Consider the following 27,186-nt stretch of genomic DNA (forward strand, 5'->3'; position numbering starts at 1 on the left):
GAAGGACATTGAGTTGCTGGAGCGTGTCCAGAGAAGGGCAGCGAAGCTGGGGAAGGGTCTGGAGAACAAGTCTGATGAGGAACAGCTGAGGGAGCTGGGGGTGTTTAGTCTGGAGAAAGGGAGGCTGAGGGGAGACTTTATTGCTCTCTACAGCTACCTGAAAGGAGGTTGTAGTGAGGTGGGGGTCGGTCTCTTCTCCCAGGTCACTAGTGATAGGATGAGAGAAAATGGCCTCAAGTTGTGTCAGGGGACGTTTAGATGGGAGATTAGGGAAAAAATGTCTTTCCTGAAAGAGTGGTCAGGCACTGGAACTGGCTGCCCAGAGAGGTGGTGGATTCACCATCCCTGGAAGTGGTAAAAAAAAAAAAGTAGATGTGGCACTTGATGACATGGTTTAGGAGGCCTGTTGGTGTTGGGTTGATGGTTGGACTTGATGATCCTAGAGGTCTTTTCCAACCTTAATGATTCTACGATTCTGTGTCATCACAGGACCTCCCTCTGTTGTTTTGTAACAGTCTGGGGAGCCTGGAGAAGTCCCAGTCAACTGGAGGCTGACAAAGGTTGTCCCAGTTTCCAAGCAATGTAAGAAGGAAGACTGGTAATTACAGGCCTGTTGGTGTCACTTCAGTGCCCAGTAAAATTATGGAGGTTATCCTTGGAGTTACTGAAAAACACTCGAGAGACAATGTGGTCATTGGCCATAACCAGCTTGGGCTCATGAGGGGAAAGCCCTGTTTAACCGCTTTAATTCCCGTTTGTGACAAGGTCAGGCATCTAGTTGACCAAGGGAAGCTGGTAGATATGGTGGGTTTGGATTTTAGCAAAGTTTTTGATACTGTCTCTCCCAGTATCCTCCTAGACAAACTGCCCAGCACGCAGCTCGACAAGTCACAGACTGGGTGAGCCACTGGCTGGCGGATCAGGCTCAGAGTTACACATCAGGCTGGTGGCCAGTCACCAGTGGGGTTTCCCAGGGCTGTTGTAGGGCCAGTGCTCTTTAATGTTTTTATAAGTGATCTAGATGCAGGAATCAAATATACATTATGAGGGTTGGCCAAAGATTCTAAACTAGGAGGAGCTGTGGACTCCCTTGAGGGTAGAGAGGCCTTACAGAGAGATCTGGATAGACTAGAGAGCTGGGCAGTCACCAACCATATGAAAGTTACCAACAGCAAGTGCTGGATTCTCCACCAGGGACAGGGCAATCCTGGTTCTACATACAAGGTGGGGGATGAGAGGCTGGCGGGGAGTCCCACAGAAAGAGATCTGGGGGTTTGGGTCAATGGGAAGTTGAATATGAGTCAACAGTGTGCCCTGGCACCCAAAAGGGCCACCTGTGCCCTGGGGTGCATCCAGCACAGCACAGCCAGCTGGTCGAGGGACGTGATTGTCCCACTCTGCACTGGTGAGGCCCCACTCCAGTACTGGGTGCAGTTTTGGGCACCTCGGAACAAGGAGGACGTCGAACTATGAGGGTGTGTCCAGAGGAGGGTGACCAAGATGGTGAAAGGCCTCAGTGACAAGACTTGGGAGGAACCGCTGAAGTCATTTGGCTTGTGGACTCTATGATCCTTTTGAGTTCCAGCTTGAGATATTCTATGCTTATATTGTGTTGTGGTTTAGCTCCAGACAGCAGCTAAACACCACACAGCCACTTCCTCACTCCCGCCACCCCTGTGGGATAGGGGACAGAATCGGAAGAGCAAAAGCAAGAAAACTCATGGGTTAAGATAAGAACAGTTTAATAATGACAATAAAATAGTAATAGTAATAATGGTAATAATAATAATTATAATAATAATATAATAAAAAGGAAAATAATAAGACAGAGAAATGAAGCCCGGAAAAAAAAAAAAAAACCAAAACCCACAGGTGATGCAACCACTCACCACCCACTGATCGATGCTGCCGGTCCCTGAGCCACGATCGCTGCTTGCCCCGGCCAGCTCCCCCCAGTTAATATACTGGGCTTGACATCATATGATATAGAATATCCCTTTGGCCAGTTTGGACCAGCTCTGTTGGCTGTGCCCCCTCCCCTCCTACCTTCTTCTGCATCTGGCAGAACATGGGAAGCTGGAAAAGTCCTTGATTAGTGTAAGCACCAACTAGCAATAAAAAAAACATCAGTGTGTTATCAACATTATTTTCATACTGAGTCTAAAACACAGTACCATACCACCAGCTACAATGAAGAAAATTAACTCTATCCCAGCTAAAACCATGACATATTGTCACTTAAAGAGTCATGATGTGGGAAGGAAAGGCATGGGGTCATGGCACTCAGCAGGGAATAACTGCACATGGTGCAAAAAGCTTCACCAGAGCCTTTGCAGGTCTTTCTTAGGAGTAGGGAAAAAGGCAGCAGCTGGAGCTTTGCTCCCAGTGACCGTGCTGGGAGGAAACCCATGGAGAGGATGGGTAAAAACCATTTCCCATCCTATTTATTTCCACTTTCCAATAACCTTTGCACATGGTTGATGGCACCAGCTCAGACCCAAATCATCGGCAAATGTGCCACTCACCAGAGGAGAGGTCAAAGGCTGGGGAAAAACCCCACAAGCAGGAGCCACGGGCTGACCACAGGCCCCGCAGAGGGCAGTCAGGAAACCACAGGGACGGGAATGGCACCAGCATCCAGCCCTGCAGGGGTGGCAGACCCTGTGTGGTTCTGCTGCTGGGCTGCCATGAGCGCCCAGTGCTGCGGTGTCTGGCTGGCTCCGCTGAGCACCCATCCCAGCCAGCCTCGGGTTTCAGCGGGAAGCACAAGAACCCTCCACATGGCAGAGGCAAGGTCACCTCTGCTGCCTTTACCTCCTCTAGATCTGACAAACAAGCGTTGCATTTAAAACATCCCCTCCAGGCTGGCAGCTTTGCAAGAAGATGCTGCTGAGCGGACCGTGGAGAGTGGTGAACGAAACCCTACGGGGCTCTGTCATGGCTACGGCCAAGTCTTACCAGTCCTCGTGGCACAGTTCCCATTGCATCAGAAGAGGCCTGCCCCGGCTGCACAGCCCACAGGCAGGGGCTGAGGGGAGCTCGGGGGCTGGCTGCGCCGCCGGAGGGAGCCTCGGCCGCGGGGCTGATGGGGATACCCGGGCCCGGGGCTGAGGGGGAGCGGGAAGCGGAAGGGCCGCCCCTCCCTCACCGCCAGGGGACTGACTGCGTGGGGGGTTGCCCGGGCGCCCAAGCCGCGCCCCGCGACGCCACTCCGGCCCACGTGACGAGGGCTGACCTATCCCCGCCGCAGCCCTCGCGCGGCGGCGGGAGGGAAGGAGGCGACGGCGGCCGCGAGGCCGCGTCCCCCTCAGTGCACCGCCCCCCGTCCCTGGGGAAAAACCAGTGGGGGAGACGGTGGGACGCCGGAGTTTATTATAAAAAAAAGCAGATGGGTGAGTTACAGGAACAAACAGGATCTGTCATGTATTTAGAGCTGCGAACGGCCCTGAAGGCAGGGAGAGCTCTTTCTGTGGTAGCGGGGCAGCTAAGGAACGTCCTGGTCACTGGACAGAGACCCCCTGTGCCCTCGGTGCTCATTCCGAGACCCTCAGGGCCAGCCCGGACTGGGGGAGAGTTTATTCCTTGTCCCCAGAGAACTGCACTTGTTCCCCAGCAGCTACAAAGCTGGGGAGCTGGAAAGGGACAGGGAACGGGCAAAACACTTGAGCCTACATGGGGGAAAACCCTGTGGGACCTTGTTCCCTGGGTTTAACTGTGCCCCTGTTCCATGGCAGGGTGCAGTGTTGCTGTCCTTGCCCTTACGCTCTGGCAAGGCTGCACAGGGAGCTTGGGTACAAAAGCTCAGAGGAGTTTGATGTTCCAGGGAGAACTCACAGCAAGCTCAAGGTGTTGTCCAACTGTTCCAGAAACCCTCCCAGCAGGGAAGCTCCATCATCAGACAAGGAAGGTATCGGGGTCTCCCAGAGCTTGGGGCCAGGACTCCATAGCCTGCACTGTGCACAAGAGGACTAAATAGCCCTCCTAGTCCTTCCTGAGCCCCAAATCTACAAATCCTTCCCCACTTCACTCTCCCCTTCTATTCTTGTGGTTCGCACAGTGCTGTTGCTTCACTGGTGTGTCAATCACCATGGAGGTACAGCGTGAGGCCAACCGCACTGGGTCAGGCCAGGGGCCATGCAGTCCACAGTGGAGGCCTGCAGAGAACCCGAGCAGATCTAGATAAGCCGCTCCCCCACTCCCAGCACCCGCAGCCAGGAACCAGAGCCAGAGAAACTATGTTTAACAGCATCTGGTGAATTGTCCTCCTATGGAGTCACTAATCACATCTGAAGGTGGGTGAACTTGTGCCCTGGCACAGAGCTCCAACCAAGGGAGAGAGCACAGTTTGTCCTGTCCCTCATTCCTTGTCTTGGAACAAGCTCTCACCCCAGGGTGGGTACTTTCCCCCTGATCCCATAGCAACCTAATTCTTTAAAAGCCTTTAAAAGACATGCAGGTAAATGATATTGATCACATCACCTTGTAATGACCAAAACACCTCTCCCAGCAGCGAGGAGCACACATTCTCCTGTGCCAGGCAGGTCTGAGAACACGCAGAAACGGGCATACAGCCCTGCTTACACGTCAATGAATCACCTTGAGCTACTTGAGATTTAAGATGCTGCAGCAAACAGAGCAACTATACCAACTACTTACTATAGCAGAGAGAGAAAAAAAGAAATAGCTACCCTTGCAGGGAGCTGAACCGCAGAGTTACACATACAGACCAGCTCCCAGGACCCCTCCACCCACACACAGAACAAAGACCTCTGCCGCAGGATCCACAGCCAGCCCAGGCAGATATGATGAAATGGATGGAAATGCCCCATGCCCAGTCAGGAAGACATACTTCCCTCAGGCTGCTCTTCTCACACATAGATCCAGTGCTCAGCCGTGTCCTCCCAGCAAGTCAGCTCCTCTGGGTGGAACCAGAGGGAGATCTCCTGCTGGGCACTCTCAACCGAGTCGCTGCCGTGGATCACATTCCTGTGGGGAAGAAGAAAGGGATCAGCTGGGACTAAGCAGAGAAAGGCAGGAGAAGGAAGCTGCTGTTTGGAAAATTTCGTCTTGACCAATTAAACCCACTCAGCCAGTCATATCCTACAATGTTCTTTCCAACCTTCTCCTCCTCCTTCCAGCTCAGGGGCTGTTCGTGGTTACGCTGAGCATGGCTTAGGTCATGGATGTGCAGGAGCTGTCAGTTCCCAGCGCTCCTTCCTCCTATGAGGCGGAACCATCTGTTTGCTACAGACAGAAGGAGCTACAAGTGCCTGTTGATCTGGGGTTTGCCTCAGTTTTATGTCAGCAATTCAAGTTTTGCCTCCAGATTTCCCCTATTCCTTCTGTCGAAGTAGGTCCTACAAAGCAGGTTTGGTATCAGACACCAAGGAACAGAAACCTAATCCCAGAGGGTTCAGTAAAAGTGGTGTCTACCACAAGCCAGGCTGCAGCCACCCAAGGTCACAGCCGGTGGATCTTCACAGGTGAAGAGCCCTAGCACATGCAGATCTCCCACTTGGCTTTCATTGCAGACTCAGATGCCCGGCGAACTTGGAGCAGCTCTCCAGGTGCCCTGCTCCCCCAAGAAAGGGCTGAGAGGGCTCTTCCCTCCCTATTCACAGTTTGACAGTCCTGATTCCCCAGAGCAAAAGACAAGCAAACCCCACCTGCTTTCAAAAGAGAAGGCCTCGGGAAGCAGACACAAAGCCAGGCTCTTCCATCTAGCAAAGCCAACCCCAGAAGGCAGAGGTCAGCACCTCCTGCCAGGGCTGCTCTGCAAGCTGTCAGAGGGAGACAGCTCTGATCAGTGCACAGAGGGAGCAGCTGTGCTCTGTGGGTGCAGACTTGTGTGCCTTGGGCAGGCCTCACACAGGAATGCCTAGACAGGACACCCTGAAATACGGAAGGAACAAAAAGCCAAAGCTCTCACTTGCTGACTTCAACGCAGAAGTCTCCTCGGATGGTACCAGGCCTGGATTCAGCTGGGTTAGTCTCCCCAATCATTGTACGAACTGTCTTGACCACATCCAGGCCCTGCCAGACCTGCATAACAGCAAAACAAGAGTCAGCTTCCAAAACTCCCCAAGCAGATCCTATCAACTATCCTCTAAATTTCCCATCTGATCCATCTGGGTGAGAGACAGGAAAGGGTCTCTCTGTAAACAGTCTTCAAAAGTTGATTTTGTAAAATAATCAGAATTGTCTGTGGATTTAATTTACTGCAGTAGATGCCCCTGCAGTTCAGTACTGCTTCAAGAGGCCCTCTGAAAAGAGGGGCTGCTCCATTTCCATTGTACCACAAGCCAATGCTGCTTAAACATTGCACTTACTCCCTGTTCCTTGCTTCTGGAGAACGTGGCCAGCACTTACCATGGCCACCACGGGCCCGGAGCTCATGTACTTCACCAACTGGCTGTAGAAGGGACGGTCACGAAGGGCAGTGTAGTGCTCTTTCAGCAGCTCCTCTGAGGCCTGAGCACAAAGAGCACAAAGCTTAGTCTGCTCTGAGCAGGCAGGGATTTGGGCAAGGTCTACACCTGGACAGCGCACGTTATAATTAAGCTCCTGCCCAGATGCCTGCTTCCAGGAGTGAAATGGCTTAAGTTTGCTGAAGCCTCACACAGGGAGGGGAAAAGTTTTTAGGTCAGAGGAGCAACACTAGCCAGTACAAGAGCCCTGGATTAGGGCCGCAGCAAAGGGCAGGCACCCTCCCGCAGAGCGAATCACTCCTCCAGAAGGAATTTCAGCAACTGAGCACAAACACCCCTCTGACCTGCGAGGATCTGGTGCCCAAATGACAACAGCAGGGGCTGGGAGCAGGCAGAAACCTCGGGTCTACCACCTTGCTCTGGCCCGAGCCCCTCGGCACCAGGGGACCCCCTGCCCAGCAGCAGCGACATTGCTCACCTGCAGCAGCTTCAGCCCCACCAGCTGCAGGCCCTTCCTCTCGAACCGCCGGATGATCTCCCCGACCAGGTGCCGTTGGACTCCGTCGGGTTTGATGGCCACGAAGGTGCGTTCATTAGCCCCGCTGGAAGCTGTAAGGAGAGAGCCGAGGCGTGAGGAGTGGGTAAGGAGACCAACCCCAGCCCTCGGCGGTGGCGGGGACCGGGGCAGGGGGGCCCGTCGCAGCCCCCGGGAGACGAGGGAGTCCTGTCCCGCACCACTCTGGAAGAGGCCGGCGAAGAGCCCCAGCACCAGGCAGATCATGGCGGCGGCGCCGCCCCTCTCTCCCAGCGCCCCTGAGCCCGCCCCCGACCGGAACGATCGTGCCGGAGCTGAAGGAACGGCGGGGCCGATAGAGGGTTGCGCTGCCCCCGTTCCCACTGTAATGGGCGGGGCCTGGCACCTCCCGGCCGCCGGTGCTCAGCCGTGGCTAAGACAGGGCAGCACGGCCCGGGGTTTGCGGCCCGGCGAGCCGCCACCTGGGCGGTCTCTGAGGTGGGGCCCGGGAGCGAGCCTGAGCTCTGCGGCCCTGCTGCGGCGGCGGCGGCCGGCTCCCCTCCGGCGGCGGGCCCGGCAGGCCGGCCGAGGCTGTGGAGGGCCCCCGGGGAGGCCGCGGCCAGGAGGCGGGAGCGGCGGAAGGAGCGGGAGGCGCTGGAGAAGCGGCAGCGGCGTGGCGGTTCCTGCGGCCGGAGCGGTGCCTGCGGCTGATGGAGGTGTGCGCCGACCCAGGTGGGCGGCGGGGCGCAGGGAGGCCGAACCGCCGAGGGGACCCGGCTGGGACAGCCTCCGGGCTGCGTCGCGGTCCCCTCTGAGCCCCTACTGAGCTGTTCGGGGGCCGCTGGCCTGGGGCCCACGCAGCGCCCTGGGCGTTCATTAGGCTCGTTTGGCCTCCTTCTCTCTGTCTTTGCTGTCATGACTGTAGGCTAGCTGCGGTGGGCAGCTGCTGTGCTCCCTGCCTCACTGCTGAGCATCCCAGAAGGAGGACCAACCTTTCCAGCTCCGGGGCTGACAGGCCCAGGCTGGCACCTCTGGAAAATGAGCTCCTAACTTCTCCAGGCCTTGTGCTGAAGCAGAGGGGCAGTGCTTCAGCCCCAGAGGGCTTTGGGAGCTCATCTTTATAGAGCCTGTGTTTCTGATGTAGTTCTGTGGCAGCGGGCTCCCACCCTTTAATTCACTCCCATCCACAAAGGGTAGCTATGAAGAGAGAACAAGACCTGCAGTCCCGAGCTCGACCACCTGCTCAGGCTGAGCGATGTTACCTGCTGTCTGGGACTCGCTTCTTGAGACAGCTCCGAGACAAGCCTCTGGAAATACCAGCACCGGAAATACCTTCTCCAGATGCCACACAGAGGGCTGGGTCTGGTTCCAGAGCTGCTCTGCCTGGTCAGGGAGGATGTTCAGGGTATCAGGACCCTGTAGGTTGCAGCACGGAGCTCTGCTGGCAGAAAATGAGGTGGCTTATTCTGTGGCGCTGGCCACCAGTGTATTCTTGGGATCCTGGCCCTTTCCTGGCACTCACAAGCACTGCTGTCAATCATCTGACACACCTGACTGCCTGGAGTGTGTTTCTAATCCCCCATCCTGGGGGGAGCGGGCCTGCTGGCCCGTTCCTCACCCAGCAGCTTGCCTGGGCAGCCCAGGGTCACTGGGTGAGTTTCCCTGTCTGGGGCCAAATGGCCAGTACAATGAGGGTGATGCTTCATCCTGGTCCTCAGCACCTTGAATCCAAGCTGCAGCACATCCCTGTGCATGTGCGATTAGAGCCGTATGCATTGTATCTTGATTGCTCTGTTAGTTAGCATCTGTCATGCACTACTCTCTGCTAATTATATTATCCTTATAGTAAGTGTTCACTGCTAATTGCTAGCAGCAAGAGCATGTCCAAAGAAGGGCCTGAAGCTGGGGAAGGGTCTGGAGAGCAGGTCTTATGAGGAGAGGTTGAGGGAACTGGGGTGGTTTAGTCTGAAGAAGAGGAGGCTGGGGGGAGACCTTCTGACTCTCTGCAGCTACCTGAAAGGAGGTTGTAGTGAGGTGGGGGTTGGTCCCTTATACCAAGTAACAAGTGATAGGACGAGAGGAAATGGCCTCAAGCTGTGTCAGGGGAGGTTTAGATTGGATATTAGGAAAAATGTCTTTACTGGAAGAGTGGTCAGGCATTGGAACAGGCTGCCCTAAGAGGTGGTGGAGTCACCTGGAGGTGTTCAAAAAACATGTAGATGTGGTACTTCAAGGCATGGTTTAGGAGGCCTGTTGGTGTTGGGTTGATGGTTGGACTTGATGATCCTAGAGGTCTCTTCCAACCTTAAAGATTCTGTGATTCTATGTATTTTAAGCGTATGTGTTTTGTATCCTTAAACATTCTGTTTAGAGACTTGCTGGTCTGCTCACTCTCTTCCATGCGGGTCCTGGGTAGGTTCTTTCAGTTCTCTGGATGGCAGGGATCCAGCTGCTTTATCCAACACGGTTTTCATTAACTTATTACCATGTTTGCACCAGTAAAATAATTAGAGGTCATATTTTGGTGGTCCGTAGCACACTTTGCCTGAGGAAGACTGTCTCTGCTCCAATGCAGGCTTTTTGTTGTGCTTATTATCCTGTCGGTAGGAAAGTGTGGGATAAATGCTGTCTCCTGTTCTGTTGTGGAACTCGCTGTGAAGTCATGGGTACAGCTGTTGCTTGGGAGGTGGTGGAGGTTCTAGAAGTGTATTTTCTTGGCCTTTTTTCAGGTGAGTAGTCCTGTCTGAGTGGGGTCAGCCTGCTAAGGTACGCTGGCAGGTGTGATGCACAGCCTGCCAGAGAAAATACCATGTGATTTTTCATTTTAAAAACTCCACTGTGGCGATTATATTGGCACCCACTGAGTCTTGAGAGTTTCTTTCTGTCCCTGGGTTTCACATTCCCTTCTGCCCCGGTGCTAATCAGTTTAGCTCTTGCTCATCTCTTCTGCCCCATTCCTGCCTAGGTCTCAACTCTGCTCCTGCCTTCCCAACCCTCCTCTCCACCCCTCACCTCACTACACCAGCTGGAGGCTTTTCTCCCCTTGCTGATGCTAGCAGAGGAAGTGCAGGCAGCATGGAGGAGTGCTCTGCCTGTCCTGTGCCACCAGCACCCAGCCCTGTGCCCTGAGGTCTGTCCTGCCTTGGGGAGCAGCCTGGGGCTGGGCTGGGCAGTCCCACTGGTGAAGCTCCCTCCCCAAACAAGGTGTTGGTACTTTTAACATTGACAAGCAGGATGTTGTTAACTCTCCCGTTGCATTCTTAGAAATAGCTGTACTATTTTGTTGAAACATCTCAAATTCAGTCTAGGGCAGGTACCTGTCAAAGAAAACAGTCCAAACATTTGATTTGAGAAAGCTACAGACAGCTGTAAGGAAGGTGCCTAATGGATGGTGTCAGCTTACGTTAGCTATGATTGACAGATCATGCAGAGCCACTAATTAAGAGCACATTCTCCGTGGGCTCCCCAGTGATGTCCACATGTGTGTCCAGCCTGGCTGCAGGAGTGATGGGAAGAGGGCTGAAGTGAGTGTTGAGGGAGGTGTGTCAGGGCTGTGCACAGGTGGTGGCACCCAGCTCCCAAGCTACAAATTGTTCAGGCTGTTGACTAATTTCAGTCTTCTTCCACACAGAGAGAAAGAGATTTCAAAAATAATTGTTTCTACAAATTTAATAAAATTTGTCCATAGGGGGAACAGAAGAGCCAGCTTGGAAAGTTTGCCTTCAGTAACCTAGAATGTGCAAGCTGATTTAGAGTCATTGTGGCAAATCATCTGTCACTGTCCAGGTATTTGGCTGGAGTGAAGGAGGACACCTATAAAGGTGCCTGCAGAGATGGTCAATGATGAAGTCAATAACTCAGTCAGCAATCCAGCCAGCAAGTGCATGTGCTGTAGGAAGCCAGAATTCCTTGTTTTCCACTCGTGTTTTTATTGGTGTTGATTAAAGCTGATGAAATACCTCTTTTTCTCACGTCAGGATTGTTCTGTCCTCCTCCACAGGTCTCCTCAAAGATCCTGGCTCAGACACTTGGGTGGAGGTTTTAAGTTCCTTGGACTTTAAATATTCTTTTGAGCCTCAGGCAATTCCCTGCAGCATAATCTGGCAGAGAAACATGCCAAGCACCCTTCTACTCCAGTGAGTCCTTCTCATCTTCTCTGTACATGTAAGCTGGCAACTGATGGGCTGTGAGGAGAAAGCTTTGACTTGCCTCTAGGCTGGGCATTGGAGCCTCAGGAACACTGATTACTAGTGACCAGCTAGCTTGGGAATGGAGCTGGGTGTGATTCTTATGCAGATTATTCCAAAGCCAATGTCTTTTAAACACCATCTCATAGGTTTAGGCAGGCACTTGTCTAGGGTGAGCCTGGGGAACCTGTAATAAGCAAGAATGAGACCACTACAAGTCACTGACCCGGAGGTTTCGCTTGGGTACTCAGCAGCATTTCCAGCGTAGATTCTGCACATGGCATGCTGCTGTGGGGAAGAGCTACACCTCTGGGAGAGGCTGGGCAAACTTGCTGCAGGGCCTCTCATTCAGAAAGCCAAAAGAGCAGGTACCTTCTGGTACAACATACATTCCCATTTCAGTTTGGTTTCAGAAGGTTCTCTGTCAAACAGTATCCACATGGCAGTGGAGGCTGAGTTAGGCTGTTCTGGTGCTCACCCCCACTACAGGAATTTCAGGCGGAGGCAGAATTCTATTTTTGCTGTTGCTGGATAAAACATTGCAGATACTGTGGTTGTATAATAGACTACAGATAACGTAGGTGCAAATAACGTGATCATATAACAGGGTGTGCAGTGCAGACAAAGCTGTTCTGTGTCCTTTCATCTTAGTTACCAACTTCAGCGGTTGTCACTGCTGTCCTTGCTGGCTATTTCTGCACCTTCAGTCATCTGCTTGTTCAGGGAGGGTTTTCACCTTTCAGTTCAGCTGTGGTCTTCCACTAGCCTACTATTGATGTAGCCTTGTGCATGTTAGTGCCTCTTGCAGTATGGGCTCTGCATGGATGGAGACTTGCTGTCTGCTTTTATGCTGGACCTCTGCTTGTGTTGGAAATTATTTCTTCTTCTTAGGATGGATCAATGGTGAAGACTGAAGAGGAGAAAGAGGTGTTGGTGTTGGTAGAGCCAGAAGATTTTCTTAAGTGCCTCTTTTCCCTAAGCCAGGTGATACAGATCTCTGAACCAGACCTACACAAAGTGCTCTACAGCAGAGTCACTTTGCCAGGGGAACATGGAAGGGGAGGGAGGGTTCCCTCAAAACTGCCCTTGCTCTACCCTGAAACAAAGCTGTGTTCCTGAGAGTGGTGGTTTGAAAGGGGAGGACTTGTGGGAGAAGCCCCATCTGAGTACAGCAGGAGGTCTTTAGGGGTGGTGCACAGAGACCTGCCCTTAACCCTGGGAGAGGATGCTGCTTTCCTCGGAGGGGAGCTAGGCAGGCCAGCCTTGCCTTTCCTTGCACTTAGCTATTCCATTCTCATGGAGTCCATAAAAGATTTGCCTGACAGAAATGTTCAGGGTACGCAGCCTTGGAAACACTTGTATTTTTGAAGCAGAGAGATTCATGTTAATTGTCATATGTGTGCAGTCCTACAATGTTTTATTTATACCTGTTTAGGCAGCCTGTGCTTCTCCCTGAGAAGTTCTCAGACCATCCAGCCCCGTCCAAGACTAAAGAATGACAGGCTAGAATAGGCAGTGTCTGGGAGGAGATCAGTGCTAATGCTCCAGGGAAGAAGGTGAGCCAGAAGAAGCAGCAGAACATTGGCAGATGTGGCACGTTGTGTGTGCACAAAGGCAATGCTCTCAGCTGCAGTCTGGCCTGGCCCGGAGCTGGCTGTTACTCAGGAGGAGATACTGGAGGTAAAACTTCTTACAATCCTTAAAGCTTTACATTACTTGGGGTTGAGCTGTGTGGAAAAGGCTCCCACTGGTGAGCTCATGTGTGGAAAGAATGCTTTGCCAGGGGAGGTGCTGGCTGTTTTGCCGCCTGCATCCTCCTTCACCCTGGCTGATGATGGGATTGAAGAGGGACTGCAGATGTCAAGGCATGGTTTGGAGCCCCTTGTTCATAAGACCCTATTTCAGAGCTGATCCAGCCTCCCTTCCCCAACCCCACCAAGAACTGCCCAGTTAGCTGTGAAAGGAGCTGTTAGTTCTTATTCAGGTCTCTGCTTTGCAGAGCCTGCATCCCACAGCTCAGCAGGAATGCTCCTTGTGATGCTGCAGCAGTCATGAACTAGGTCAAATACAATCTAAACCCTTGCTTGGTATCCCTTGAACTAAATTCCTGGCCTGCCTGAGTATGCCCCGAAGGGGGTTATGACTTGCTGGCTTTCTGGGAGCAAAGAAGGATGAACAGGCTTTACTGTGGTGCTTTGTAAACAGAGCTAATGCAGGCAGCCTAGCCTCCCTCCCCTTCCAACCCCAGCCCAGCTTCCTCCTGCTGAGAGACATGTCCTGTCCATGCGCTTTCCTTATTCCTCTCACTGGGAGCCTTTGGTGGCCAGAGCTGATGCCAGTGATACTGGCTGAGGGTCAAGGAGCACGAGGGCCTCAGGCTGGCCTGGCTGACACTCACCCTTCTGAGCCTGTCCTTGTCCGGTTGGGTGGTGTGTTATGTGTTTCACCTCTGTCACTTCTCCAGGCGCTGGTAGTGCTGCAGCTGTGGGGTAGCATCGAAGTCCTGTTCCTAGACACGTGGCAGGATTTGGGCCAGCACGTCTCTGCACTGATGAAGGCTATAGCAAAGTGTCCGTACCAGTGAGTTGTATTGCTGGACTATGTTGTACCCCAAGCCTGCAGCTTTGGGAAACCTCAGAGGAAGCTACAGGAATGTCTATCTATGGCTGCCAGTCTGTTCTCAATGCCATCGGCCTAAGGGCCCAGACTTGATGTGCCTCAAGATCATTTTCAGTCTCTGTGCTGATGAAAATCCTCTGTTCTCATGGTGAATGCAGTGGAGATTCAGCTCTAGGAAAGGAGGGAAAATCATGGCCTTAGGAAAACCTTTTCACCAAGGTGTTCTGAAACTTTCCACGGAAGGAAAGAAAATTATGAGGGGGAGGAAAAATATTAGTCCTGGGCAGAAAGAGGTTTTAGAAGGAAGTCCCCTGCTTAATGCTAGGGGAAGGCTGCAGCATTGGGTCTGCAGGCCTGTGCTCAGTGCACACACCAGCCCCAGGTCCTGCTTGCAGCAGTCTGTCTTTCTGCAGGAGGCAGCTGGAGTCGCAGGAGTTGCCTTTCTGCACTGAGGGGGCCTGGGCCAGCGGGCTGAGTGGAGGAGGATGGCACAGGGCTTTGGCAGGTGTGGAAGAGACAAATCCAGCAGTTTAACAGTCAGCTCTGCAACTGCAGCAGATACAGTGGAAGCATATCTTTCCCCAAGCCTCCTGTTACAGGTAAGCCCTCAAACCCCTTGGTGTCCTGTTAGAAGCTTGGAGGATGCAGGCAGGGACGGGGTGCTACATGCTTCCTCGCTTTTAAAGGTCTTTGTTGAAGTAGCAAACAAGTCCCAGGTGTGAAATGGACTCTCCAGAAAGGCAAGGCTTGTCTCCAGATGGGTGTTTGACTTGAACCATCGCTTTGTTTCAGCAGTAGCTACTCAACCCTCCTGCTGGCCCTCATGGGCCTCTGCCTTGGTCTCACCTCACAGGACCTGCGCAAAGCATCTTTGCATTTTTGCTTGGCGATGCATTTGGTTGCCCACCCCAGCCAGTGCAGCTGAGCATTTGTTGCGTGAATCCCACTGCCCTTGTCCAACACAGTTTTGCTTGTTTTTATTCAAAATGGGTGATGTCTCGGGTGGCTGCTGTTACAGTCTGACAGCCCTGCATCACCCCCAAGCAGAAAACATGTATCACCCCTACAGACTGTAAAGGATTTCCACAAGACACCTAGCTCTCTTCCCACTTGCTGTCACCTGCGGCATACCCCGCCATTTCCTTGCTCTTCTGCTGTCTGATCCTTTGGGGAGCTGATTTAGCTTCCTAAATTCCCCCTCACCCTACTCCCCTTAGCTTTCTGCTGGTTCGTGAGCAAGACTGGCTCAGCAAGGTGTTGGGGGAGCAGAATTACACTAGGATGCTGTCTAACCCTCTGACTGCACCTTAGCCAATTTATGAAGATGCATTTTTATCAGCAAGTGCTTGTTTTTGTGAGCATTAATCACATAAGCTCCTTCCATTAGATCATGATATGTGACAGAACTTTTTAAAAAGAGTGTCATGGTCAAACACTCTCATCTGCTTTTTTTTCCCCTGGAGCTTTGATCTCTGTCCCTAGCACAGCCCCTTCGGAAGAAGGGACTTTACAGCTCTCTTCTTGTACACTGGAGGGACAAAACACAACTCCAAGTGTGTGTGAGGTCTGTTTCCAAGTGATAGATCTTCTGGGTTTTATCCCCTGGTTCTGGTATGTTTGGATGAAGGCTTAGTCATGGATCCTCGCTGTAACAATGGGATTGAGCCTTGCAGGGGAGGTTGGAGTCTTCTCTTAGAGTACCTGTTCTAATGGCTTCCTCCTCTTGTGTCCTCTTCCTCCTCCTCAAAGGCCTACAAAGCATGCAGCACGGAAGATGAAAAACTACTTCTGCTGAGTGACATCCCAGTGAAGCTGGATGTCAGCAGGAAAGACCGCTGTGTTGGGCCAGACTTATCCTGCCGCATTACCTCTTCATGGTATCCACTGATCCTGACCTTGTCCTGGACTTGAGCACACAGAGGGACCGTGGGATGTGGTGGTCAGCCTCACTGTCTTATCTGCCATGACTCGGCAGCAGCTGAGCTGCTGCCGGCACGGCAGTGCTGCTGGGAGCCCGGCTAGGGGGAGCACCTGATTCTGTTTCAGAACAGAGACCTGCACATCAATAAATGTCTTGTTACAGATGCTTTCTTCAGCCTCTTGGCTCTCCTTTCCTCTTTTAGCTGCCCCAGCTTTCTATTCCCCTGGCTGGAGAGCAAGCAGCCTGTCTCCTGAGAGAGCTATGGAATAGTTGGAACAGGGGCTGGATGTGAAAGGGTTAGTGAGCTGTCCCTGAGCAGCACAGGATCAGCTCCTCTGCTGAGACAGCTGCTTGGAGTCTGTCCTGCACTGCCTTTCAGGTGAGTTGTTGAACGAGCCATGTATTTTCTGTAGCGTGTCCTGAATTTTAACATCCTGCTCCCCACTGGCTCTTTTTCACTCAGAAATAGCTGCAGCCAGGCCAGCAGGGGTCAGGGACCCCCCAGTGCCTGAGGATTTGGTATTGCTAATTGGAGTCTTCCACAATGACACAGAAACCACTGAACTGCCTCCCATGAACCAGCCAACTCACTGGCTCAAAGCAACACCAACTGGTGCTGCAGAAGTGGGAAGGTACCCCCTGAACAAAGTTCCTCCTTGCCAGGGACTCTTCTGCCTTTATCTGCTAATACTTGAATTAGTTTCTGGGGAGGAGCAATCCAGCAAGGCTCGTTTTTCTGGCTGCAGCACCAATACAGATGGATTGACAGCCTGTCCTATGGTATTAAGGTTCTTCTCATTCAAAGCCTGTCACTAGAGAAGCAAGAGCCTTCTTCGCTTAGAGTCACAATGTGGGAAGGAAAGGCATGGGGTCATGGCACTCAGCAGGGAATAACTGCACATGGTGCAAAAAGCTTCACCAGAGCCTTTGCAGGTCTGTCTTAGGAGTAGGGAAAAAGGCAGCAGCTGGAGCTTTGCTCCCAGTGACCGTGCTGGGAGGAAACCCATGGAGAGGATGGGTAAAAACCATTTCCCATCCTATTTATTTCCACTTTCCAATAACCTTTGCACATGGTTGATGGCACCAGCTCAGACCCAAATCATCGGCAAATGTGCCACTCACCAGAGGAGAGGTCAAAGGCTGGGGAAAAACCCCACAAGCAGGAGCCACGGGCTGACCACAGGCCCCGCAGAGGGCAGTCAGGAAACCACAGGGACGGGAATGGCACCAGCATCCAGCCCTGCAGGGGTGGCAGACCCTGTGTGGTTCTGCTGCTGGGCTGCCATGAGCGCCCAGTGCTGCGGTGTCTGGCTGGCTCCGCTGAGCACCCATCCCAGCCAGCCTCAGGTTTCAGCGGGAAGCACAAGAACCCTCCACATGGCAGAGGCAAGGTCACCTCTGCTGCCTTTACCTCCTCTAGATCTGACAAACAAGCGTTGCATTTAAAACATCCCCTCCAGGCTGGCAGCTGTGCTAGCATGGCCATTTTTGACAAGCACCTTCAGATTCCTGCCTTCAAGGGCTATAAGAGGAATGAAAGAGTTTCTACTTTATTATTACAGTTTAATATGATCTTTGATACAGGAGAAGCAGCAGGAGCCAACATGCACAGTAATCAAAGTCCTCAGGGGCTCAAGAAAGATCACCAACAGCTCAACTCATGTAAGTAACTGCTCTCACAACAGCAATGCAGACATAGCTCTACGAGCCCATTGCCCTGTGTGCTGCCGCTCCATCGTGCCCCACCGTGTTCATTGCAGATACCAAACCAAAACACACCAGTCCGGAGGAGGGGACTGGTCTTTTAGTCTTTTGAGGAGTCAAGTCTCATATGTGACTGGAGTCTCCTATGCTTTGAAACTGGAAGGCTGCCCTAAATCTTATCACTGCGGACAGTCTGCAGAGAAGAGGGATCCTACTGGAAGAGGCATTGGCTTTGACAGCAAGTCAGGAGATGAAGCTCAGATATTTGGCTGGAGTTTACCTGTTTCACAGAGCTGTGACCTCTGTCAGTCTACAGGTCTTTTCAATGCATGTGATGGATGTTTAGGCTAAAGATTTCCAATAGTGTAAGAGAAATCTTTTCAAACAAGTATAAATGAAAGTCCCCATGAAGAAGGAGGTGCATCAGGCCTGGCTGGCCCTCGCAGACAGTGGAACAAAATCCCACTCAACTCCCTCACAGCAGTTCGTCTACAGAGATATTATGTCCTCCTGCACCTCTTCCTTTGGCAGGCCTCTGCATCTGAGCCACAGGAGCTGTCTGAGTCACTTCCTGATGAAGAGGAAGAGGAGGAAGGCTTCAATGTGCTATAGTTCATGCTCAAGACCCACCCCAGTTTGTTGTGTAGCACCTGCTTGAGTCCTGGTGGCAATGGTAGCACCTCCAGTGTGTCCACGTAGTCAGGCAGGAGCTGGCGCAGGCGGTAACAGCAGAGATACTGGAGGGATGTGCAACTGGCACAGGAGCGGATCACCTTCATGCTGCTCTTGGCCGCCGTCGAGCACACCATGGGGTAAAACTTCTTGTTCTGCAGCTTCGTAGCTGCAACCCCTGCCGGGGGACAGCATCAGGGAGGTTACATGTTAGTTATGACGAGGTGATCTCCCTCCTCCCAGCTACCCTGAACCTATTAACTACAGAGCTGGTGGAAAATGCTTGGAAAACAGCCTTTTGAAATCCCCATCTCTTAAACAACCAACATAACCTTCCCCCAACTCGCTTCATGCCTTGTCTTCTACTTAGCCAGCATTTTCTCTGGCAGCCCTGCTGCAGCCAGACTCCGAGTTCAGGCAAAGCTGCGTTGCTCCCCCTCCCAGCCCTGCTGCCTGCAGACGGCTTCCCTTGCTCTTACCAATGCACTTGCGGTTTTTGAAGAATGTTAGTGTTCCATGCCACGTGTCCAAATGCACTCCAATGATGGAGCCTTGGCCGAACCTCGAGGAGAAGTTTGTTTTGTCTCCCTTGTGATGCAATAGTCCTTAAAAGAAAAAACGGCATTTGGTGGAAAGCCTGCGCTCCACAAACTCATACCAGCTCCTACACTATGAGTTCCCAGTGGTACAGCCTCACTCAGTACCTAGAAAATCCCTCTGTTGCCTGACCCCTGCCCTTCCACCCCAAAGTGGGCACTGAAAAGGGGAAAGTTGAGGTTTTGCAATACCAGAGTGCAGGCAGCAGCATCAAAACCTCCAGTCAGTGACGTACAAACAGCAGTCCGGGCATGCTGAGCTTCATGCACCGGTTCTAAGGCATCTGCAAAACGCAGGCAAGGTGAGATGCTCCAAGAGCTGCAAGCATCCACTCCAGTTGCCATTAGTGAAGGGACTCACAGCCCCAGTGGCATTTTTGGCCTCAATCCCCTTCAGTTCGTTTAATGCTCAACCCCTTAGGACAATACTGATGCCTGCTGATGCCCTTCCAGCCATCCTGCCCTCTGCCGCTGCCCTGCGCTACCTGTGTAGGAGAGTCCCCAGCTGTCCTCGTCCTTGCCCAACAGGCTGCAGAAGGTGTGGCGGTACTTGTCCAGATTCACATCAGATGTCCCAATTCCCACCATCTGGGATGCAAGGCCAGGAAGAAGAACACAAGCTTAGCATCTTTTCAAGCAACAAAACACAATCAAGACTCCACCTCTGGCTCTCCCCTCCTTCTGTTGGCACAGTCCAAAACACCCACAGGTTTTGCTGAAGCCAAGTCAGAGGTTTCAGGCTGGAGTTGAAGGCTCCCAGTTCCAATTTCCTCTCCTAAGTGGGGGGCCCAGCTGAACTGCTGGAGAAGCTTGCTGTCCTCTTCATAGAACCACAGAATGGTTTAGGTTGGAAGGGACCTTACAGATCATCTAGCCAAACACCCTGTCATGGGCAGGGACACCTTCCACTAGATCAGGTTGTTCCAAACCCTGTCCAACCTGGCCTTGAACACTTCCAGAGGTGGGGCATCCACAGCTTCCCTGGGCAACCTGGTCCAGTGCCTCACCACCCTCATTGTAAAGAATTTCTTCCTTATGTCCAACCTAGATCTAGCCTCTGTCAGTTTAAAACCTTTACCCTTCGTCCTATCACTACACTCGCTGGTAAAGTGTCCCTCCCCATCTTTCAAGTAGGCCCCCTTTAGGTACTGAAAGGCCACAATAATGTCTCCCTGGAGCCTTCTCTTCTCCAGGCTGAACAACCCCAACCCTCTCACCATGCCCTCACAGCAGAGGTGTTCCACCCTCTGACCATTTTTGAGGCCTCCCCTGGACCTGCTCCAACAGGTCCGTGTCTGTCCTGTGCTGAGGACCCCAGAGCTGGACACAGTGCTGCAGAGGGGGGTCTCACCAGAGCAGAGTAGAGGGGGCAGAATCCCCTCCCTCACCCTGCTGGCTACGCTGCTGGTGATGCAGCCCAGGATATGGCTGGCTTTCTGGGCTGTCAGCACACACTGCTGGGTCACGTCCAGGTTCTTGTCCCCCAGTACCCACGAGTCCTTCTCAGCAGGGCTGCTCTCAATGCCTTCATCCCCCAGCCTGTATTGATGCGGGGGGCTGCCCCGACCCAGGTGCAGGACCTTGCACTTGGCCTTGTTGAACCTCATGAGGTTCTCACAGGCCCCCCTCTCCAGTCTGTCCATGTCCCTTTGGGTGGCATCCCGTCCCTCAGGAATGTCAGCCCCACTGCTCAGCTTGGTGTCATCTGCAAACGTGCTGCAGGTGCCCTCAATCCCACTGTCCCTGACAAAGATGTTAAGTAACACTGGTCCCAGTGCAGACCCCTGAGGGACCTGCTTGTCACTGGTCTCCACCCAGCCATTGACTGCAACATGTGACCATCCAGCTAATTCCTTATCCACTGAGTGGTCCACTCATCAAATCCACAACTCTCCATTTTAGAGACAAGGACGTTGTGCAAAGCATTTGATACTGTCCCACACAAGTCCAGGTACATGACGTCAGTTGCTCTTCCAACATAGTATGTTACCAACGCTGTAACCCATCGTAGGCGGCCATCAAATCTGTCAGGCACAATTTTCCCTTAGTGAAGCCATTCTGGCTGCCACCAACCACCTCTCTGTTTATCATGTGCCTTAGCAGAGTTTCCAGGAAGATCTGCTCTATGATCTTGCCAGGCACAGAGGTGAGACTGCCTGGCCTGTAGTTCCCTGGATCTTCATTTTTCCCTTTTTAAAAATGGGAGTTATGTTTCCCCTTTTCCAGTCCCTAGGAACTTCACTAGACAGCCGCAGCTTTTCAGATGTGATGGATAGAGGCTTAGCAACTTCCATCTGCCAATTCCCTCAGGACTGTCAGATGCATCTCATCATGTCCCATGGACTTGTGCGCATTCAGGTTCCTCAGTCTCAAACTTGATCTTCTCCTGTGGTGGGCAGTACTGCGTTCTCCCAGGCCCTGTTCATAGAACCCTGGACATTTCTGCGTGCCCATAAGTGACTCTGCCCCACCTACCATGTCTGTGCCATAGACTGGGGAGGTCATCTTGATCTCCCAGAAGTGCTGCCCGTCTGCCAGCTCTTTGTTCCCCCGGATGGCAGCAGTGCCACAGCTGTACTCCATGTGGAAGTTCACCTTGCGGTTGTCGCAGGTCAGCAGGGTGGCCGTCGACTTATTCAGGTCATCCCACACCCAGTCAAAATCTGTTTGGAAAACACAGAGGGGACAAGGATGGGCAGGGGCCCTCAGGGAGCCGTCCCCAAGCCAAAGCGCAGACGGACATTTGTTTTGAAGCCTGTCACAGGTTTTGTTTTGGTTTGGTTTTTTAATACTGTTCAAGAGGGTAAATCCTAAGCTGTGCACACTGGGGAGTTGTTTAAGGCCTCAACTATTCTGCAGTGTCCCACCGGGGATGGTTCAGCACTCTAAAGCCAAAGCTGTCAGCATTAACCAGTTCCCATTTTGGCTACACGAGGCTCTGCAGACCTAGGAGGGGCCTCCTTTCTTCCTACACTTCTCATAGGCTCAAGGAGCAGCTCTGCTACACCACAGGCTTTCTCAGCCAGCCCAAGCCCACCCTCTGCTTACCACTCGCCTCTGCTCTGAGTGCGCCCTGCCACGCAGCCAGGCACCCTGCCAGCCCATACCAGGGATCAGCAGCAAGAGGGCTGTAACCACAAGGCCTGGTTTCACCTGTGGTCTCAGCTGGATTTGAAAGCAGTTCCCCAGAGGTAAACTCTGATGTGGTAACAAGTTCAGCACTTTGCCCTTGAAACATCACAGGAGGCACATGCTCATAATCTTCCTACAGTCTACGTGGCCTTGAGATGTAAACAAAGGAACACCGCAGACTGGGGCAGAGATAAGGGACCCCGTGGAAAGGAAAGGATCCAAGCAGGGGCGCAGTCTGTGCCACCAGGCCAGGACTGCACCCACCTCAAACCCCAAAGGACTATGGCGGCCCTTTGCTGGGGAGCCCCTTCCTTACACTCGTCCTCCTCGCCACACTGGCAGTCCTTCACACGGTGGAGGGCATGCAGGCTGGAGCAGTAGGGCGCTTCGCTCTGGTTCTCACAGTTGCAGTAGGACTCTCCGGTCACAGGTATGGCACTCGGGATGGAAGGTGAGAGGGAGGAAGACTCTGGCTCCGAATCTGAATCGCTGTGCTGCCAGGGAGAGTGGAGGAATGGTCACTACTGAATGCCCCCAGGCCCAGGGAGCTGGGGGCTGGCAGAGGTCTGGCATGCCACAGAGCCATGCGGGGAAGTCTCTGGGCTTGTGGCAGAGCCGGTGGCAGCATGGCTGCATCGTGGCCCGGCCACGCAGGGAGGCGAGCGGCTGTGCTATTTGAATTACTCTGCTTTGGAACCTGGCTAGCATCTGCCTGTGCTGCAGAGACCTCTCGGCACAGGGCACTGTACAATGTGGGTATGTTCTTTGTGCCTTCCAGGGGCAAGGACCTGTCACAGCAGGCAAGCAGCATGACAGCCCAAGTCTCTAACACATGTATTTTTAAGCAAACTCTGTGTTAAAGCTACAGTTTTCAACGGGCAGGTTCCGGCAAGTTGGAGACCCCGGCCAACACAAAGGCAACAAGAAACCAGAGCACACTGCTGAAAACCACTGCTCTGGAGAGCCTGGAAGCTGGCAGGGGAGAGAGGGAGGCAAATGAGACAAGGAGGAAAAGGGACAGGCGGGGAGAGAGCGGAACAAAGGGGAACCAGTTCAGCACTGCGGCTGCAGCTTTCCATGCCAGCTCTGCAGACAGGCCCACAGGGAACCTATGGAAGGATTAAAAGGCTTTTGTTTACTTTCACACATGAACACAAAAACTTGTTTTACTATTCCCCAGTACCAAGAGACCAAAGTGTCCCTGCACTGGGTGCTGTTAAGAGTCAGAGCCCTGTCTCATGCCCTGTGTTATGGGAGGCTTGGTGTCTCCTAAGGGAGTCTCTTACCACAGACTGCAGCGAGTTACTCTGGGTTTACATGCTGGTCAGGTGTACCTGCTCGCTATTCACCCCCACAGCAGACTTTTCAAGCAGTATTTAAAGACAAAAAGCCTTTCAACTCATGTTCTTTAACTGTGTAAAATGCTTTGGGCTTACTTATATACTGCCCACCCCTCCTTCTCCAGCCTGCATATTAAAAAGTTTGATTTCTGTCTTTCACTGGCCCTTCCTAACTACTGCTATCTAGAAATCCAGCCATTCCTGCTACTGCAGAAACACAAAACTACACTTACTGCAGAGAAGAGGCTCATTTTCTAGAACAGTGACTGGGTTTGGACACCGTGCTCTGGCAGTAGCCTTGTAAGGCTTTAGGCCAGCCATGAAGCTCCAGGAGCAGTTCCTTGCATCCCCACCACTGCACGGGGAACTGAACTGACACGCTCCAGAACTTGGGAAAAGCATGAAGGTTTTTCTTCAGTGAAACTCACTCCTCACACTGTTTTACTGACTGCTTTTCCTGCTGTGTTCCCATCTTCCAGCACACCTGTGTGCCCATGGCAGTGCAGCCCCTCAGGCCACTCTGATAAGGATAGGCCCTATTGTGCTGTTATCTTGATCATAACTTGAACATGAATTGTGACCAGAATGTAAAAAATTGACCAAAGCAAATCATCTCGAGATCCTATAAATAGTGATCCAAAAGGGACACCTTTTGAGATCTCCAGGACCTCAGCATCTCCCCTTGGGCTGGGACACCTCTCAGGGTAGATTTTGCGAAGATTGAAGGATTGTCCGTTGACAATTTTGCTAGGACTCAAAGGCCTGACTTCACACGGTTCATGGGCGTGCACTGATGAATGCCAGCACGTAAAAGTGAGTAATTAATGGAACTCATGAAAAGGGAAATTTTAATCACAGGTTAACCTCGGGGTGTGTGTATGCGATTTGACTATATATTATCCCTATTCAGACAAACTGTTGACCAAGTCTGAGACTAAGACTGGACCTAGCCGCACCTAGACTTCTCTCTGAAATGAGTTTAGAAAGCAAGGGGGTCTATTCTGAACCTCATAACTCAACAGGAGGGTTCTCCTTATTCCTTGCAACCATGATCCCTCTTTGAATCATTCTAACTCAAGTGTAACTGAATTTTCTTTTGTGCACTTCTATGTAAGTAAGAGAGTGAACCTTGCTATTCTCAAATCTTTAACTATGTTAATTGTAAGAAATTCCATAAATTTCTGTTTTAAACTGGCTGACGGTGTTAAGAAATATACAGCCTAATACTGTGATCTATCTCAAAAAATATTAATAAATCTTAAATTGCTAACCAAAGCCCTGTAACAAATCACACTCGTGACAAATTGGTGTAGTCAGCAGTATCCACAAATCTGTATTTATGACAGTGCCTGGGCCAGGTTCAAGAGTGATGTGCACGTTACAGAGTGGGAAACATGACAGAATTTCAGTTCGAAGCTACCTGAGACTGTAACTTCGTAGATCGAAGCAGCCCGGTTCCCGCCACCACCACCAGCTGCACAAAGACCAGAAGTTAGCAAAGCCGCACAGCAAGCCAGTTTGGAGAACTGATCCAGTTTAAACAGGTATTTAGACTGCTACTTAAAGAAAAGAATATATAAAAAATATTGTATGTACTTTATATACCACACACATTACATGCTTAAAAAAGCATTTAGTTTAGTATGGATGAGCTCCCTAGCTCAGCTAACGACTCAGCTGGGGAGCAGACTACGGGCAGCTTAGCCTTCCCTGTCTTGAGAAGATGCGCTGGAAGCTCCACACCTCACATTAGAGCTTGGAGGAGGCTCGTTAGGCGGCCTGTATATTTTATTAAGTCTTTTCTGATTTTGGCCAGTTCTGCCTGCTGAAGTCGTCACTGCTCAGTTACATGGACCTCGAGTAAGTGCCTGCTGCTGGCAGAGAGGAAAGCTTTCCCCCATATCACTTCAGAGCCACCCGAGTACCAGCCTACCTGTCCATCGGAGTCGTAGCCCCAGCCACGCGTGCTGGTGGCCAAGGCAACCGCCCGGGTGTCCACCTCACGCCGCACCCCGCTCAGGACGAAGTGCCAGGCCCTGCTGCTCCGCGTGCGCCGTGCCATGCTGTTCTGAGAGAGGTAAGCTGGGGGGCAAGGGAGAGGAGGTTACATGCAGCAGCCATGCCCTGCTTCCACACACCACTGATGGGGCTCTGCCCTCTGAAGCCACCTCCCCCAGGTCACCATAGCCCCGCAGGAACAGATCAGCACAAACCATGCCTGCACAGGCCCCATCAACGGATAAACTGGTGCAAAATAAGTTCCTCCTGCATCATGAGCCTCTACAAACTTCAACCTCCTTCTTCATGCAGGGTCAACTTCTCCCCAAGCCCAGGTGCTGAACTGGCCCCCAGAAATGCTCTCAAGACCCAGCAGCAGCAGCTGCCCCATCTGCAGCACATGGATCCAGCATCTGCCTCTCACCGCTGGCCTGGGGAGCGTCAGTATAGTCAGCCACAGAGGCACAGCCTCCCCAGCGGCTCGTCACCCTCCAGCAGCTGCCTGGGCTCTGGCCATGCTGGTCAGCCACCTGCACCACCATGACCACAGCCCTGGCCACCAGGGCCACTGCTGCACCCCTGCACAGCTGAGCTGTGTGTCTATCTGTGGGGAAGACTGTTCACCTCTGAGCAACTGCCCACTGAAAGACTTTGCTCTCAGCTTTTAGGGTGGGGGAGAGACCACTTTCTTGCTCACTGAAGGGAAAATGGCCTTTTCACAGACCTGTCCCGACTTGCCTCAAGGGCAACAGACAGAAGCGAAGCAGCTGCCTGTCTCCTGACTCAAGTAGGGATGTTATTCAGCGACAGATTTCCATGGGCTCCTTTCCTGCGTACTGCCTGACAGACCACACCAGCTCCCAGCCACCCCACAGAAGCGTTGCACTGGATGTGACAGGGGAACCTCAACACCCAACCTCATCTCTCCTGAGAAAACAACTCCCCTCCAAGAGGCACCCGCAGGATTGTAACCCCTCTCTCACCCCTTGAACTCCGTCCCACTGTTCAGCCCCTGCGGCTGCCTCCGTGCCACAGACACCCACATCCGCTCCAGCACTTCCCCGATGTGCAGCAGGTCAGCCCTGAGCACAGGCAAATCCTGCAAGCATGCGGCAGGTCAGCCCTGTCTTCCTGCACCTCAGTCCCCTGGAAAAGCAGGGCAGGCCGAGCCACAGCTAGTTGCGCAGGTGCCCACGGATATTCTGCAGATCTCTGGGCACCTCACCCACCGAGACCGGGAGACTCTGGCCTCTGCCACGTACAGCCACACTGTGAAAGCACTTAAAACCACGCCAGAGCCTCCCTTCTCCGGCTCTGAAGAGCACCCACAGCTGCCAAATGCAACAGTTCTTCTCCCCCAGCATCTGGCCGCGGTCGGGGCTTACGGGGCAGTCGGGACGGCGCGGCGGCTGCCCCAGTACCGGCTCCGGGGACAGAGCCCGTCCCTCCCCCAGAGGGGACTGAGGGCTACTGAGGCCATTTCGCGGACCCCCGCGCTCCGGTCCAAGCGCCGACCTGCGCGGGGAGCCCGGGGCGCTGCCACAGGCCTTCCCGCAGGCCTTCCCACCGCCCCGGCAGCGCTCCCGGCCGGGGCCGGGCGGCTCCGCTACCGGAGCCCCGGCTGTCCCGCGTAGCTGAGGCGCGGCCGAACCGGCCCGGGCCGGGCCAGGCCAGGCCGGGCCGCCGCGCTTGGGCCGCACGGCCCGGCCCGACCCACACCAGGCCAAGCCTTGGCCCTCAGCTCCCACTCACTCCCCGGCCCCGGTCCCGATCGGTTCCGGCCCACCTTCCCGGCCCAGCCCGGCTCTACCACCGCGCTCCGACCTACTTTCATCCCCCGGGACATAAACAATCCTCTCTTGATACCGCCCCTCAAGTGCCCACTGGCTACTTCTGCACCGCTTCCCCTCGCCGTTGGCTAAACGTCCCGTCGGTCACAGCTGAGGGAGAAGGGTAGGGGTGGTTCCTGAGGGAAGCGTGGCACTACTGGCTGCGTGGTGCGTCAATCCTCGGGGAGCCGCGCCATTGGGCTGTCACTGAGGAGGGCCAGGGAGCGTCACGGAGGGAAAACACCA

At 53.1% G+C, this 27,186-nt stretch overlaps 3 protein-coding genes across 8 annotated transcripts; 1 reads left to right on the forward strand and 2 right to left on the reverse strand.

Annotated features, from left to right (window-relative positions):
* Positions 1–1,725: 1,725 nt before the first annotated feature.
* NME3 (NME/NM23 nucleoside diphosphate kinase 3) lies at positions 1,726–7,409 on the reverse strand. Its single transcript, XM_075105998.1, has 5 exons — positions 7,164–7,409; positions 6,907–7,037; positions 6,370–6,471; positions 5,930–6,042; positions 1,726–4,986 (listed from the first exon to the last, which is right to left on the reverse strand). The coding sequence occupies exons 1-5, from the start codon at positions 7,207–7,209 to the stop codon at positions 4,869–4,871; spliced, it is 510 nt and encodes a 169-aa protein (XP_074962099.1). The 5' UTR covers positions 7,210–7,409; the 3' UTR covers positions 1,726–4,868.
* EME2 (essential meiotic structure-specific endonuclease subunit 2) lies at positions 7,282–15,835 on the forward strand (the record flags this gene model as incomplete). The annotated part of the gene is given in 10 exon segments (XM_075106207.1): positions 7,282–7,606; positions 7,609–7,674; positions 10,943–11,068; positions 12,010–12,113; positions 13,288–13,709; positions 14,162–14,221; positions 14,223–14,282; positions 14,284–14,347; positions 15,498–15,609; positions 15,612–15,835. Coding segments are annotated over 10 exon segments (1,443 nt in total), but the record flags the coding sequence as incomplete, so codon positions are not given.
* Positions 15,836–17,211: 1,376 nt separating this feature from the next.
* SPSB3 (splA/ryanodine receptor domain and SOCS box containing 3) lies at positions 17,212–27,144 on the reverse strand. 6 transcript variants are annotated; one of them, XM_075105991.1, is made up of 8 exons: positions 26,940–27,144; positions 25,047–25,195; positions 22,090–22,267; positions 21,117–21,304; positions 19,127–19,229; positions 18,525–18,650; positions 18,024–18,223; positions 17,212–17,944 (listed from the first exon to the last, which is right to left on the reverse strand). In XM_075105991.1, exons 2-8 carry the CDS (start codon positions 25,173–25,175, stop codon positions 17,849–17,851), a joined length of 1,020 nt encoding a protein of 339 aa, XP_074962092.1. In that variant the 5' UTR covers positions 25,176–25,195; positions 26,940–27,144; the 3' UTR covers positions 17,212–17,848. The 6 variants fall into 6 exon arrangements, with proteins under 6 accessions (XP_074962092.1, XP_074962088.1, XP_074962093.1 ...); XM_075105987.1 differs by adding an exon at positions 24,534–24,587 and having other exon boundaries at positions 17,212–18,223; positions 26,940–27,132; XM_075105992.1 differs by having other exon boundaries at positions 26,898–26,944.
* Positions 27,145–27,186: the final 42 nt, after the last annotated feature.

Source organism: Phalacrocorax aristotelis, chromosome 10 (assembly GCF_949628215.1).
Source record: "Phalacrocorax aristotelis chromosome 10, bGulAri2.1, whole genome shotgun sequence".
NCBI classification, from domain to species: Eukaryota; Metazoa; Chordata; class Aves; order Suliformes; family Phalacrocoracidae; genus Phalacrocorax; species Phalacrocorax aristotelis.

Coding starts and splice junctions, on each gene's coding strand:
- NME3 (XM_075105998.1), bottom strand. CDS start 7,209: ATGATCTGCCTGGTGCTGGGGCTCTTCGCCGGCCTCTTCCAGAGTG. Junction 7,038..7,163: donor CGCCGGCCTCTTCCAGAGTG/GTGCGGGACAGG, acceptor CTCTCCTTACAG/CTTCCAGCGGGGCTAATGAA. Junction 6,472..6,906: donor TGGGGCTGAAGCTGCTGCAG/GTGAGCAATGTC, acceptor CTTTGTGCTCAG/GCCTCAGAGGAGCTGCTGAA.
- SPSB3 (XM_075105987.1), bottom strand. CDS start 25,175: ATGGCACGGCGCACGCGGAGCAGCAGGGCCTGGCACTTCGTCCTGAGC. Junction 24,588..25,046: donor GCTACGACTCCGATGGACAG/GTAGGCTGGTAC, acceptor GTCTTTGTGCAG/CTGGTGGTGGTGGCGGGAAC. Junction 22,268..24,533: donor CTACGAAGTTACAGTCTCAG/GTAGCTTCGAAC, acceptor TCTCCCTGGCAG/CACAGCGATTCAGATTCGGA.